The 16,159-nt window shown below is 43.5% G+C and overlaps 1 protein-coding gene across 5 annotated transcripts in view; it reads right to left on the bottom strand.

Moving 5' to 3' along the window:
* The window catches only part of DIS3L2 (DIS3 like 3'-5' exoribonuclease 2), a 338,953-nt gene that overhangs the window by 140,855 nt on the left and 181,939 nt on the right, over window positions 1-16,159 (bottom strand). For all 5 annotated transcript variants that reach the window (XM_058533210.1, XM_058533214.1, XM_058533212.1 and 2 more), the window contains one exon: window positions 7,900-7,979. In XM_058533210.1, coding sequence (XP_058389193.1) covers window positions 7,900-7,979 — 80 coding nt within the window. The remainder of the gene's footprint in view (window positions 1-7,899; window positions 7,980-16,159) is intronic.

Genomic DNA, 16,159 nt, shown 5'->3' with positions numbered 1-16,159 from the left:
ACCCTGCCCACCCTGCCTCTCATACCTTTCACAGCCAAGCTTCTTACAGAAAACAATCTCCATTCCTATTTTCCCTCCCTCCTCCACTGCCTGTAGTCTGGCTTCCCCTCCTCAAAGCCACTTACACTAGTTTCACCAAGGTCATCAATGATAGCCTGGTTGCCAAACGCAAAGAGTTCTACATTTTTTTCTCTTTTACTTGACTTTCCTACATCCTTTATGACTCTTCACCATTTAGCCTGCTCTGCCAGTCTCCTCTCCCTTCTCTTCTGCTTTGAGTCCAATCTCCCTAGCCTCAACCTCTCGGTTACTCTCTTGGGCATCTCTCCCAGGGGTCTGGCGTGGGCCTTCCTCTCAGTCTGTGACTTCTCTTGGGCCACCTCTCCCAGGCCCATGCACTGATGACTCCCAAATCTCCCCCTCCACCCCCAACTCCTTTTACTTGGTATTACCTGTCTCCTTGGTATTTCTCCCTCGATGTCTCTCAGGAACTGCAAACTCAACATGTGCTTACCTGAACTCACCATCTTTCCCCCCAAAACCAGCTCCCCTCAATAGTTCCTATTGAATGGCATCACCTTCCACCCAGTGCCCAAGCCAGAAACTTAGATGACATTCTAGATTCTTTTCTTTCCTCCAATACCAGAAGTTTATTGACTTATTCATTTAACAAACTTTCATGTGTGCCAACTACGTAACACACAGTGCTCTGAGCACTGAGAGTTCAACAGTGAACAAAACATCCCTTCTCTCATAAAGCTTCCCATCCAGGGGGGCAGACCCACACAAGCATCTTAAAGAAAATCAAGAAGGGGGAGGGGTAGAGAAGACTGGCAACAGGGGGTCAGGAAAGGCCTCCTTGAGATGACACTTGAGCAGGACCTAAGAGTAGTGATGGATCTGGGAGAAGGGGGATCTGGACAGAGGAAAGAGTAAGCGCAAAGGTGCTGAGGCAGGAGCAGCTTGGCCTGTCTGAGGGAAAACAAGGAGGCCGTGTGGCTGGAGAAGGGTGGGTGAGAGAGGGACAAGGCTGGAGAGGCAGTTAGAGATAGTGGTAGGTCACAGTAAGGACCTGGGTTCTTATGCCCAGCTGGATGGGAAATCTTGGAGGGTGTGGAGCAGGGGAATGACCTGATGGGATCTACATTTTGTAAGGACTGCCTTGGCTTCAACATGCAAGAAGAAAAGGGCAGACACAAGAGACCACTTAAGAGGCTCCTGTGGCTGCCCAGACACCAAGTCCTGCCCTGAATCCTTTCCTGGCGAGTGCCTCCCTCCAGTGCTGGCACCAAGCCTCTGTCTTGGTTGGGGCACTTGCCACCTCTTACCTAGTGCATTTTGACATAACCGCTCTAATCCAGCCTCCTCACTGCTGCCAGGGTGCTCTCTCCAACCTGCAAGTTGGATCCTGACTCTCTCCTGCTTAAAACTCTTCGCTTACCACTACACTCAGGATAGAATTCCCACTCCATAACAGAGCCTGCAAGCCCCTCTTCTGACTTCCCTCACAGGCTCCTCCCACCCCATCATGTTTCAGCCACGCTGACTTTTCCATTCCTTTGGATGCCAAAGTCTTTGTACCTCAGGGCTTCCACACACTCTATTCTCTTAGCCTGAAATGTCTTTCTCCTCACGCTTTGTCTGGCTCACCCCTATCTATTCTTCAAGTATAGGTTAAAATGATACTGTCTGTCCCCACCCCACTCCCACATCTAAACTATAGGTCATTCCCACATTTGTTTAATGTTACTTGATATTAAACTGGGGAGGACAGGAAGTTTGTTGAGTGTTTCCCTCTATTGTATATCTAGCACAAAGCATGGTGTTTGGTCCTCAACTCATATTTCTTGAACGAATGGATGATGTTGCTCTCCAACGTAAATGCTGCCTTCTCCCTAAAATCTAAACTTCCTAGCAGGGCCTACAAAGGAATTCATGATTTCCTCCCTGCTTTATCTACAACTACCACCCCACTTGAACCTCACGTTTCAGATATTGCAAGCTCTGTGTAGTTCCCTCCAAAATACCATGTTTCTGTCATCCTGGGACTTTGTACACACTCTTCTCTCTACCTGGGAAACCCTTCTCCTCTTGAGGGTCTGCAAACACCAGCAAAGATTCACTGAGTGCCTCGCACTGCAAGGCAGTGAGTGAATGGTGGGAAAACAAGGTTAATAAGTCAATAATATGTTAGTAGGTGATGAGTGGTGAGGAAAAAAGTCAAGCAGGGCAAGTGGAGAGGAAGTGGCGTGGGGGGGTGAAGTGGGAGGCAGAAAGCCTCAGGCAGCCCTTACTGAGAAAGTGACCAGTCAAGCCTTCAATCAGCCACGCTGCTCTCCGGGCAAAGAGCCCTCCAGGCAAAGGGAATACAGGTGCAAAGGAGGCAGAGAGGATGGAATGAACGGGACTGGAGTGGAAGCTCTGCAGACTCCCATAAGACAGTGGGCAGAGAAAGAAGAGTTAAATAAGGCAACTGGAGAAAAGTAGCCCAAAAATTAGAACCAAGAGCAAGTAGGGCCCTGTGAGTCCAAAGAAGAGAGAGTTTCCAGAAGGAAGAGTAGACAAAAAGCCCAATGTTGCACAGAAGGTTGGTGGACTCAGGTCAGGGACAACCTGTGTCACTGAACTTTCTGAAGCCATGTTGCAAAGGGAATAAGGAACAAGTGGGAAGTGAGAAAGCAGCAGCAGCAAGTACAGACTAGTCTTTCAAGCTGTCTTGATGGATGAGGGAAGGTGAAAGTTCCTGAGGCTGTAGCAGGGTGAAGGAAGGGTTATAGGATGGAGACTTAAGTTTGTACAGTGAGAGGAGGAAAGAAGCGTAAAGGGGCTGGGGTGAAAGGCTGCTGTATGACCTTCCCGGAGGTGAGAACAGAGCCCATGAGGAGGGTCTGGCCTGGCTTTTGTATTACTTATGAATCTTTCACTCATAAGCTCCAGGACTCCCATGTTCTCTTTTCCTTCTGAATAGCAGATCCAAAGACTTCATCTCAGCTCTTTGTTCTTTAAAACCACTACCGCCCATTCTATCCCTCAGGTTCTCTGGTCTAAGAGGGGTAGTCTCTCCAGCTCCTACTTTCTCACTGTCTCCAAAGGCCATCAGTCATGATTAGAAACTCTCAGCAGGTGACAAATATAATCATAAGAGGAAGTTACAGAGTTTAGGTATTCTACGAGACTCTTACAGGTTTTGCTCCTAGTCTCTTGTTCCTATTCCCTAACCGAGAAGGGCTCCCAGGGAAAGAGCTCCCTGCTCCCTCAGAGAAGGGAAAGCCAGGCAACAGAGGCAAACCAGCGGGAAGACTGGCACCCTCTATAGCAGAGTAGGTAGTTTGTATTTCTGAGGCCCCTTGGGTTAGATATTTATCTGAGCATTTTCTTATACCTGGACAGTAGGACAGATACTTCTTTCTTTGAATCAGATGGCTGCATTCTGTGGGGATGGGAAATATGAGCAGGTGGCTGAGAAGAGGGATGTGCTCCTTGGATGGGAATTTCATGGTTCAGAGATGAAAGAACAAGGAAGAGACAGGCAAGAGGGATGTGACTATGGGTAGCCAGCCCACTCATTCCATTAAGACTTCTGCTAAGTTATGGTTAAGGTGTAAATTCCAAATTCCAGAACGCCCCAAGGATGAATGGATTTGTTTGTTTATTTATTCTTATTCATTCAGCCATTCACTCATTTTCCCCCAGTGGTTTTTAGCATATTCACAAAGTACAACTGTCAACTAATTCCAGAACATTTTCATCACTCCCAAAAGAAACCCCAAACCCGTTAGCAGTCATTCTCCATTCCCCTCTCTCCCTAGCCTCAATCCTTCATTTCTAAGGCCTGGCTATGATAATCTTGCCATGTTCAATGGCAGAGCACTCACTAGAGAATAAAACATTAGAGAAACAAGATGCTAGAGAAGCAGTGAACATCAATTTCCTGTAGGATCTGTTGGGAACGTCAATCAACTAAAAGCTGAATAAAGGTCCTGACTTGTCTCGCTGACAATTTCCTCTCTCAGAGACTAGAGCAAAGCAATAATGAGTGTTTAATTGAACAGAATGGGTGGCTATTACTCTGGACTCAGCTCTGCCCAATAAGGAGGAACTGGCTGGGAGAGAGTCACCATGCCCTGACAGCCAGGGAGGAGAAGTCTGGATACAGCAGCCATGTATGTCAGACCTCATAAAGGCAGAAGTAACTCCACAACATGGGAAATAGGCTCAAACTTCATAAGCTACAGAACATGGAAGAATACACAGGATGCTTAGCTGAGAAGTTGTGACTCAGATATACATGATAGCTGTTATCTAGTATCTGAGGGGTTGTCACATGAGAGACAAGACTTGTTCTGTAGGGCCTGAAGGGGCCTAAATGGGACCAATGGTGGAAAATTACAGGAAGACAGCAGTATTTCAGATCATTACAAGGAAGGATTTCCTAACAGTCATGCAATATTAAGGCCAAATGGGCTGCCTGTAAGGTAGAGAGTTAAAATGCAATCTGGATATTCAATAAGTGGATGTCTAGAGGTAATCTGAAAAACAGAGGGTGATGTGACAACCGTGGCATTCCCACACTTGAGTGGTGAGGTCAACTGTGAGGTGTGCTGCAAATGATCTGTTACAGTAATAAAACACTGAAGTGTGTGATTTACTGTCTTTAGACTCTGGGTTATCATTATAACACCACTCATTCACTTGCATTATTTAATATTTTCTTGAGTAAAAGTGGAAGACTCCACACTAAAGTTAGCAGGCTGGGGAATGCTCATGGGAATATTCCACTCAGGAGTGTTTATAGGCTACAAGAGGAGGAGAACTACCAGTCTGGATGACTGGCAGAATCCTTTCCAAAGCTGAGATTCCTCAAGAGTAGGAGGCACCTCCTCCTCAGCCCCTTCCAACCTAATCATGTCCTACTAGAGAACAGGCGTCACTAATTTCTGCAGAATTTATCTGCAGACTGTAACATCTGCGTCTCGCACCTATAGGAGATGCTGGTAACAGATCCTATGGGTATGACTGACCTCCATAGAAAGGGAGAGTGAGGACTAAATAAGTTATATCTGTCTGTGTGTTTTATTTTCACGAATAGTCATTCAGATGATTTCAGTGGGACCAAAGGAAAGTTGGACCTCTATATTTTCTTTAAATACAAATGGTTATAGATGATGTAAATATGCCCAGAAAACATTATTTGCTTTTTGAAACATTAAACATTTTTTCCTCTAAGTAAGAAGTGACATGAACTGGTAACTAACGGAACCTGAACTTAGCCAACCTCACCCCAGTCCAAACTGGAATTGACTTTCACTTTTCATCTCCCTGGATAAATGGCCTTGGCAGAAACTGCTGTCACAAAGGCCAACTGTAGAAGTGCCACCATAAAAACGCTTGACTGACCAACTTAGGCCTTTTCAGATTCTTCCCTGATTCCTTTTCCATGTCCTTTTTCTGCTGTTCTGCCAAATGACCAGACGTTAATTACTCCTGTGGAATGCGAGAAGCACTAAGCAGATGAAAGGTATCTGATCACCTAGTGCAAAGCGCTGCTGGGTAGCCTGCGATTTCTGGCACCTCATAATTTTTCTTTACTACAAAATTTTTTTCATTATAAAACTATTATTACCACATTATAAAAATTTGGAAACTAGAGAAAAGAGAAAAATCACTTATGATCCCATCATCCTAATAAAACCACTCTTTGCATTTTGGTGCATTACCTACATTTCTTCAGGGTTCTTTCTGTATATAGTTATATGGACTGCATATATTTAATTTATGTGTCCCTTACCTCCTCTGAAAAGGATTTGCAGCAGCTTATATAAATACACATCAGCAGACAGACAACTCCATGTAGACACAGTCTCTCCCAAACCAGCCTGTCCTCCTGCCTTCCCGGTTTCTACCTGTGGATTCCATCTCCTTGTCACCCAGGCTGCCCCACCTTCAACTCCTCTCCCTTAACTCCAACATCCATTCCCATTGATTCTTCTGTCATTAGCCCTTTCTCACATCTGTCCTCCCCACCCCCACTAATACTGCCACCAACTCCAGTCCACTTTCTTATTACCTATAGCCCTAAACGACAGCAATGTTTCTCTGCCTCTATTTCCTCTCCTTTTCCTTCATCTTGTACTGCTAAATTATCTTCCTCATTTTGACTGCTCTCCCTGAACAAGAAATTGAAAACAATTGGTTTTCAATTGTCTGACAAAGAACACTCTTTGGTCAGAAATCTACAAACATGTACAATTTGTCCCCAATCTACTTTTCCCACCCCTTCTTTTAGCATTTCCTTACATGAAACCTCTGCCGGTAATCTGGTACCCTAGACACAAAACAGTGTGTACAGTGAGTAGGGCAGGACACGTGCCTGCTCCTTGGAGTCCTTGCAAGGGGAATATCATCCGGGCCAGCCGAGACGGAGTAACAGGTATTAGACCTACCCTTCTGCCATTAACAACTCTAAAAGTGGATGAAATAAATGAAGTAACTGTTTTCAAGCATTAGACCACAAACAGTGCAGGGCTGTGAACTTGGAGAGAAGGGAAATATAGGAAGTGAGGTCCACTGTCACCTGGCTTTCTGCCTGGGGGCACTCTTCACCCTGGGGCTCAGGGGAGTGGAGCTCACACAGATAGCCATAAGCTCAAGCCTTTGCATGCAGCCAAGCTTGCTCAGAGTGTAAGAAATCAACCTAGTATTTGCTTTTTAAAGTAGGCTGCTCAAATTTTGGATTTTAAAAATACATAATTCCTCTAAAATTTCCATGGGAACTTTTCTCTCTTTATGCTTTATCTTCCTTTCAATTTTCTTTAGTTGAAAATACTGAGCAATCTTGCCTCCAGTTTCAAGGAAGAGTCCCACTAAAAGAAGATAAAAGTATTTTAGGCAATGATGTTTTCTGTCTCTCAGCCTTCCATCTACTAAGCTTCACTGTCTATTATAGCACAGAGGAGATTACACATTGAACCTGTGGAGTGTTATGTCAACGGAATATGTGAACACCTCTGCAATGTTTTAAAAGACTAGGCCACTGGGCCATCAACACTTTGCAGTAGACTGAAACCGCAAGGGTGGATCCTCATCATGGGGAAGCCGTCAAAGGCCATATTAACGCCAAAGCCGTATCCGAGAATGACTCAAGTCAAAGCAGTCACCCAGACACTGCCCTTAGAGAGGGGCAGAAGTAGCTAAAGACTATAAGTAGTACATCTAGGGGGGCCTTAGAAAGGGGATTGATAGGGTTTGCTCTTCTCATACCCCACACACTTTCCCTTTCCTCCACCGTGGTTTTCAAAGACCACTGGCTTTGAATCCCACTTTTTGCTGCTTAGCGCCATTCCAAAAGAATGTTTAAAGAGCCCCTAACAGCTGCCTTTCGCAATCTGCCGGATAGACAAAGATGCACTGGGAGTAATGCAGGCTTCTCTAGCTCAGGCAGTGAGGGGCATTCCTCAGGCAAGGTGTTCCTACCGCCCACTGCTGAGCATGCCTTTGGAGAGCACCCCTTGAATCACTCTAATCTGTTGTTAAATTCAGGTAAACAACCCCATGTTTCTCCTAAGCAGAGCTTAGGGATTTTCTTCTTTAATACATCACACCCAAACTGGAACTTCCTTAAGGGCCAAGGCCTGGAATTAGTTCTTCTGCCCTCACTGCTGCCTCTTCTGAGGCCCGAGAAGGGTCCTGGACATTTCTTATTCTCACCCTCACCAAAATCACCACAGGAACACAATCTTTAGGTCACATACTTGTGTAGGCTCACGAGTTTATGGCAAGTTCAGGAACAAAGCAAACCCAACCTTGCCAGACTGCGTGGGGAGTACAAGGCAGCCAGGCCAACCACACAGGTATGCACACTGCCTGCTACCCAGAATGGTATAGAACATTCCATCCTACCATCAGCGAGCGGCTTGCAGGAGAGGGCATCATCAAGGTCACGGGCAGTTGATGGATCAATGGTGAAGATACAGTCTTTTCTAGGAAAGATTGAAGATATAATTAGCAATGTCACAAATAATAGAAACTTTACCTCACTGTCATATAGCTTTAAAGACCAGCTATTTTGCAAATGTGCAAATGGTAGGCAAAGTGAAGAGTAACTTCTATAATGTCTCTCTGAGAAAAGGATCTTTAGTAAAATGTGAGACTGGGGAAGAAACAAACGGGGGAAGGTAACAAGGCTCCATACTGACTCTGCCTTTCTCTTCCTCTCTGTGAACTGGCACCTACTTCTCCTTGATCCTGAGCAAGAATAGGAGTGAGCCAGTGGAAGTGAGGCAGCTTCCATGAATGTGGCTTCCCAAGAAAAGTTATCTGACAAGAGGGGCAAGTCCCTTTGGTAAATTACTCTCCAGTGGTCAGTTCTTACTTTTGCCTCCCTCTTTCTCAGTGGCTGATGGGAACCTGTCCTTCAAGGATCTATACGAGTATGCTTTACGTTCCTTCTCCTATCTCACAAAAGTGGGGTGTGTCAAAGAATAAATCACCTGACTTCTTGTGACATAGGGGGATAGGACCCAAAAATAAGTTCTGCAAAAACCTTTGGGCCATACAGTTAGCCACAACACAATTCCACTTGGAAATTGCCCTACTCACAGTTTGTTTCCAAAGAATAATTATCTATTTCACTCAAGCGCATATAATCAAGTACACCCTATGCCTATTTATCTTCACACAATAGCTGTATGCACATCTCACTCTTAATCTGTGAAGCCCCAAGACATTCCCATTTTGCTTTCGAGTTTCCCAAATAACATGCCCTACCCAACCCACCCATTCCTACCACATAAATACCTAAGATCTGGGCAGAGTGTGTCCTCAGTTCTCCACACCTCCTGCCCTTTCTTCCCCAGGCACTAGCCTGGAGGTTGCGGTGTTCAGCAGGAACCACCCACCCTCCCCCACACACAGGTTCTCCATCAGCGCTCTCTGCTTCCGCAGGACTCCTCCCAAGTTCTTCCTCCATCTCCTCTAGGACCAGCACCACTGCTGCCATTCCCTGGTGTCCTCCTGACTCATCAACACTGATGATGGTGGACATCGTGGTCGTCACCACAATTAGATTGGCTTTGTTCTTAATGACTTCTTTCCTTGTTCGTTCCTCTGCTCAAAACTTCCCCAAAGGCTGCCAAGCTGCTCTGGGCGCTGGCCTGCAAAGCTCTCAGGGTCCTCCATTATCAGTCCCCTTACTGCTCACTTCTTGTACTCCTAATAACCCTCAACAGTCCTCTCTGATCCCTCACACTGATCACCTCACCACTACAATACCTCAATTCTAAGACAGTATTGATTCTAAGATGCACCATCAATTCAATGATAGCTTACTGGGGAAACAAAACACTCCACCACATTAAATATATACACTGATTTTAATATACTTCAGGATTTCAGATTTCAAAATGTTAGAAAAGAAAGACTCTTAAATGGGTAAATGGATAGATGGATAACCAAAGTATGATACAGCTACATAATGAAATAGTACTTAGCAACAAAAAGGAACAAATTACGCATATACACAAGAACTTGGATGAATCTCAAAGGTATTATACTGAGTTAAGAAGCCACTCTCACAAGCTTATATAATGTATGATTTCATTTATATGACATTCTCAAAAAGACAAAATTACATGACAGAGAGCAGATCAGTAGTTGCCAGGGGTTGGGGCAGGTGTGATTATAAAGGAGTGTTTGTTCTGGAGTAATAAAGTTTTTCTGTATCTTGATTATAGTGGTGCTCTCAGGAATCTATACATGTCTTAAAATTCATAGAACTATACAACAAATGAAGGTCAATTTTACTGTTTATTAAGTTACAAATTTTAAATTTTAAATGTGATTTTTGAGTCAAGGAAAGTAAAAAATGTGTTAATTGTTAATAGAATTGATCAATGGGTGCTAAAATTTTGGATTAATTTTTTCTATTATACTTGTCCATATTTTTAAAAATTTTCACTACAATTAAGTATTACCTTTATAAATGGAAAAAATTAGCACTATACAGAATCTCCCTCAATCAAAAAATAATTGTTCAACAGATACATAATATTGCCTATAAGGATGTTTACCAATCTTATAAATTCGTATTGCTTAATATAGTGAACAGCTTTAAAATTATGAATCTGATAAAACTATGAAGTCACTGGTACACTAAGAGGGCAGGGAAAGGTGGGTGCCACTCAGGTAAAGGGAACAAGAGCATTTAGAGCACAGTCCCAGGAAGAGTGGTTAATCAGGAGATCCACTCATCTCACTAAACATTTCAAGAGAAGCGTACACAGTGCGAGGAACATAAATGTTGAGGTCTCAGGATATAAAGAAATAATTTCTGTTCCACTATATAAAAGGCTGTAATTATGCCAGAGTGCCAGAGGAAAAGAGAACATGTCCCTTGGAAAGAAGGCTCCCTGGAGGCTGTGTTCCAGTGCTCTGAATAGAGGCTGCAACTCACAAGTGTTTGCTGAAGGAATGAAAGCATGCTGACAGGAAGGGCAGGGAGGTGAAATCAATCCTGACACCACAGTAATGGGCTCTAAATTGTTGAGGATCTTGAGCATGATTCATAAGGTAAAGAAGGAACTGTCTGCTTTTTGCTCCTTTTTGGACCCCTCATAAAAGCTAGCAAGCTAGCAAAATGCTTTATATATACTGAGTACTCAATAAATACTTGTTGACCTGAAACTGAAATGTCAGACTTGGTGGTGGGAGTGTTTTGGTCATTCTTTCATCATAATGACATCATAAGAAGCTGAAAGAACTTCCCTCCAGTCAAAAATCAAAAAGAACACTCTGTTAGCTTGGCGGGGGCCACAGTTTACTGGTTTACTTGGAGAGTTGACTAGGAAGTTATGTTTTCTTAAAATTAAATGTCTCTGGGTGCTTTGACTTTTATTTCTATGAATGAATTCTATGAATGTCCACTAACGCATTTCCAGCCTCAAACTGATTCAGCCATATGTGACAGAGTAAAACTTTAAGGCTTCAATTATTAGTCTGTAAATGTCTTCTTTGAGAGGACCCACAAATTGTTTGTGAGAAAAATCTTAGACTAGCCTGGAAGCACTCAAACCAATTCTCTACTACTACTTTTTTTAAAAAATCTGCTATTAAACCAGAAACATAAAAGTTTAAATTAAATTTTTTATTTATTTATTTTTTTCCTCCAAAGCCCCAGTAGATAGTTGTATGTCGTAGCTGCACATCCTTCTAGTTGCTGTATGTGGGACGCGGCCTCAGCATGGCTGGAGAAGCAGTGCGTCAGTGCGCGCCCGGGATCCGAACCCGGGCCGCCAGCAGCGGAGCGCGCACTTAACCACTAAGCCACGGGGCCGGCCCATAAAAGTTTAAATTAAAACAACTCTAAGGAACAGCACTCAGGAAAGCTTGCTGGAAAGATATACCATCCAAACATTATTCTTTTTTTGTGTGTGTGAGGAAGATCAGCCCTGAGCTAACATCCATGCCAATCGTCCTCTTTTTGTTTTTTAGCTGAGGAAGACCGGCCTTGAGCTAACATGTATTGCCAATCCTCCTCCTTTTTTTCCCCTTTTCTCCTCAAAGCCCCAGTAGATAGTTGTATGTCACAGTTGCACAGCCTTCTAGTTGCTGTATGTGGGACGCCGCCTCAGCATGGCGGGACAAGCGGTGCGTCAGTGCGCACCCGGGATCTGAACCCAGGCCGCCAGTAGCAGAGCACGCGCACTTAACTGCTGAGCCACGGGGCCGGCCCCATGTTATTCTTGATCAGGGGTTGGCAAACTGCAGCTCACAGGCCAAATCAGGCCTGCCACCTATTTCTGAATGGCCTGCGAGATAAAAATAGTTTTTGCATTTTTAAATGGTTGACAAAAAAAATCAAAAGAATATTATTTCATGACACGTGAAAATTATATGAAATTCTAACTTCAGTATCCACAAATGAAGCTTTATTGGAACACTGCCATGCTTTCTTGATACAATGGCAGAATTGAGTAGTTATGACAGAGACTGTATGCTTAAAACATCTCTGGCCCTTAGCAGAAAGTCTGCTAATCTGTGCCTTAGACCAATGTCTCTCAATGTGCCAAATAAGTGTTTCAATTTTTTAAAAAGGTCTTGTGATTAAATCAGTTTGGGAAATACTGGGCCAATGTCTTAATTGCAGGACTTCTCAGAGCCTTTAATATGCTAGTATTGTTTTTGCCAGACTCATTTGATTTTGGCACTTTTTTGAGGCAGAGCATCTCCCAAATGCAAGGTTCCTCAGGAGAGTATCCTTTGAGAAGTGATGAACTGCACTGAAACAACCTGCACAGGCCTCCAGTGGAGTCGTTTTCCCACACGGGGCCTTGCTACCAAGCCTACTCCAAGAGACATTGCAAGAAGTCAACCAAATGGCTATGCTATTCACTGCAGGAGGGACTTACCATTTTGATCACTCAATGCCTCTTTTATGAGCACTTATGGGGAAAGTTTATAGAGTGCAAGTATTCATTCTTCTCTTGAGCTGATGGCTTGTTTGCATCTTATAGACATGTGAATTTTATTCTTTTAGGTTTCCCTCTTGGCTTTGGCTGCGAGGAAACTCAGAAAAACATTTGTGACTTGCCTCTAGAGGATCTTATTTGTAGTCTGAACTTTGTGAAATAACCTTTATCCTAGCTGTGCCTAATTTTCCTACTCATATATTCCCTTTGCCCCATATCCTGATTTTTAAAAAATTCACTGCATTGTACGTATATCCGCATATACATACAATTTGCCTTAAATCTTTTTTAAAAGCAGAGTATTTGTATACATACGTACGTATGTTGAGGGATTACAACATTTCAGAATCACATGTTGAGGGAACGCGAGAAGAAAAGGAGACATTCAGTATGGGCTACTAAGAGAACTAACTTCTAGACAAAGTAAAACTCAGAGAGCTCCCAACAAGTATTTGTACTGTGGCAGTGACTCCGAACTATGGAAAATTGGGAGAAGCAAGGGAACAATGAGTGACCCTGACAAACCCCAGTCCTCAGTGCTGAGAGCCAGTGATTTAACCTGTTGTCATCACCACAATTACAAATCGCCATGATGTGGTACATGAGGGCTCCTTCTTGTTGTGGGCCACAGTGGCTGGGAGCTGCTCGCCTCAGCACTTGGGAGCCCAGCCCCACGGGGGCGGTGCACCGTGCAGCTGTCACACTCTGTTAACATGCTTGGGATTTTACTGGCTCCTTTTCTGGAAGGCTTTGGTCTTATAACCTGCAGGGAGCAGCCTGGCTTGCCAGCTTTTAGGACCTGTGAGACCAAATATTTAAAGAGTTCTGCAACAGTAGTTAGAAAGAAGCTAACTCTGACCCACAGAAAATAAAGTGCCCGGTGGGGGAGGGAAAGAATAAGACTCCAGTTCATGAGGCTGCAGAATTCCAATTCAGAGCAACGTTATGTAACCGAAATTTCTGAAGGCACGTGACTGAAGGGCCTAGTAGAACTTTTTAAAGTGACAGAAAACTTCTAAGATTGTTTTACTCAAAGCCATTGGCCTGGGAAAAGAACACACGAAGAATAACTAAAAGTCTTCTATAACCCCTTAAGACCTGGCCAAGAATCCCAGGAAATAACAAAAGCATAGAAAGAATTTCTGTTCCTTTGTCACTCACAAACTCTTTCTTTGACCCTGTGTCCTCTTCCTCCTCAAGGTACCAACAACTCTACCTTCTTGCAGCTGGAACAGCTGTCTAGTCTCCACAGCAACATTTATTCACTGCTTTGTCACTATTTACTTCACCAGCTTTTAACCTTCACAGAAACTGCTCTCCCCAAGGTCACAGTGCTGCCAGATTAATCATCTTAAAGCATGCTTCTGGTCAAAAACCTTCATCAACTCCTTACTAAGTAAAATAGAAATTCAGCTTAGAATTCAAAGACTTTCATGACACAGCCCCAACCTGTATTTTTCCATTTAGATTGCACACTCTCAACACTGTATGTTATGTGCTAAACTTTTCTCTATGCCCTCTGGTCTCTGAAAGGTTGTTCATGCCGTTCCTACCACTGGGACACTTCCCCACCAATCTCCAATGTCTAAGACCCACTTAGTTTTTAAAGGCCTGGCTGCAACGCCATCTTTTTTCCAGGGAACCTTCGTGGCTCCAGAGTGGAAGCTGCCTCTCCCCCACTGCCCTGCCCGTACCTGCAAACTGTCCCTCTCTGATGGGACTGGTCACTGCCCCAGCATGCTGGTGGTTACTTACAGACATGCCTTATCACAATGACAAGGCTGGGAGCTCCTCAAAGTCTGGCTCTGATATGGGCCTATCTCTGTCTCTCTTCCAGCACACTGAAGGCACAAGTGTTATGAAGAGTTGATGGAGAAGTGAATGAAAAAATGACCAAAGGACTCTCTTGAGCACTTTTCCATTCAATTTTGCCACTGTGTCTTGGGAAATATATTTAGGATTAGAACTCATGACCTCCTGGCATCCAACCCTGTGGTCATACCACAGTGTTATTGTTTCCAAGGGTGTCCTTTTCTGTCTTCATCCCATCTTCTTTTCTCATAAAACAGTGTTTTACAAACTGCGGTTCAGGGACCATTTCCAGACAAAACTTATAGAGCCCCTCCTCTGTCCATGACTCTAGGTTTGTCTCCTTGTAGCAAGCAATTCTGGTGAGAAGAATCTGGTCAATGATGGTGAATGGGTGAAAAGGAATGGAAAAATTTTAAGAAACAACCTAAAGTGGATGAAGAATAAAATTTTTACTTAAACACTTTCTTAGATTACATGGTATCAGAGTTTATACATAAACCAGAAAATTTTATGTAAACTGTCGGAGGAAAAACAACTAACTAGCTGGAGCACTCATCCATGGTAATGTGTCCCTAAGGAGCATCATGTGGAGAGCCCAGCCAGATGGGTGCTGGGGCGGTCCAGTCATGTCAGACGCTGAATTCATCTGAGCTTCCATTTCACTTTGACTCTCCTCAGGGATGGGCTGACCTCTCCTCCTGCAGGCAAAGAGAGGTGGGATCATCATTCATCCCCCCCTTGGTGCAGTAGGGCTGGACCTTTTATTTTCTCTGATGGCAGCTGTGGATATGTTAATACTCTTTCACTCAGTCCTACTGCCACAACAGATGCTAAAAAGTCTGACACAAATCACAGATTTTTCAGAACGGAAAAACACTAAGGTCTATTTAAAGCAGAAAGAGACCTTGATCCATCTGTCCCTTCTCTTCCCCCCTAGTGATGAAGCGACACATATGAGGCCATGGAGTGAACAGAAAGAAACGATGCAACGCTCTCGACAGGCTCTTTTCACTCGACCAGGGGTTTCTAATCTAGGGTCCACACAAGGTCTACCTCAACCATTAGCAAAATTCTACACCAAGTGAATGTAGTTCTTAGGTTACTTTCTAAAGGACAGTGATAAGATGAGACTGAATCAGAACCGACTGAAACAGCCTCCCCGTTACACTCATTTACTCACTCACTCGCTGAACCTCGCGTCATTCTGTGCCTCTTTTCATACTTCAAAAAACGACACCCTGGAGTAGGAGCCACACGACCAGGCTGGCCAGGACCACAGAGACCATGGCATGGGCCAGGAAAGCCATGGTTTAAACTCAAGAGAATACGCTAAAATTAACTTTCTTCCCCTCAATTTTCATTTTGAAAAATATTAAACTTTCAGGAAAGTTTAAAGAATAGTAAAATGAACGTCTACATATCTCTCATCAAGATTCATCAAACGTCAATGCTTTGCCGTATTTGCTTTATCTTTCTCCTCCCTCCCTTCATGTATCTAGCTTTTTTTTTTAACATCTGAACAATTTAAAATTATGTTGCAGAGATCATGATATTTTGCCCCTCCATACTTTAGTATGCGTTTTCTAAGAATAAGAGCATTCTTCTACAGAACAATACTTTCACCACAGCCAGAAGATTACTAATTCCCTACATCCAATTTACAGATCATATTTAAATGTCTTCAACTGTCCCCCAAAAGTCTCTTTAGTTTTCTGTTTTCCTCCCAATCTAGGATCTAATCAAAGTTTACACATAGTATTTGGTGGTTATGTCTCTTTAGTCTGTTTAATGTATACTAGTCTATCTTTTTTTTTTTTTTTTAAATATAGCACTGTTTTTTTTTGAAGAGTCCAGGCCAGTTGTCTTGTAGAATGTCTCATATT

This window comes from Diceros bicornis, chromosome 37 (genome assembly GCF_020826845.1).
Source record: "Diceros bicornis minor isolate mBicDic1 chromosome 37, mDicBic1.mat.cur, whole genome shotgun sequence".
NCBI lineage: Eukaryota > Metazoa > Chordata > Mammalia > Perissodactyla > Rhinocerotidae > Diceros > Diceros bicornis.
Note: the sequence above shows the minus strand (reverse complement) of the source record. Positions and strands in the feature narration are given on the sequence as shown.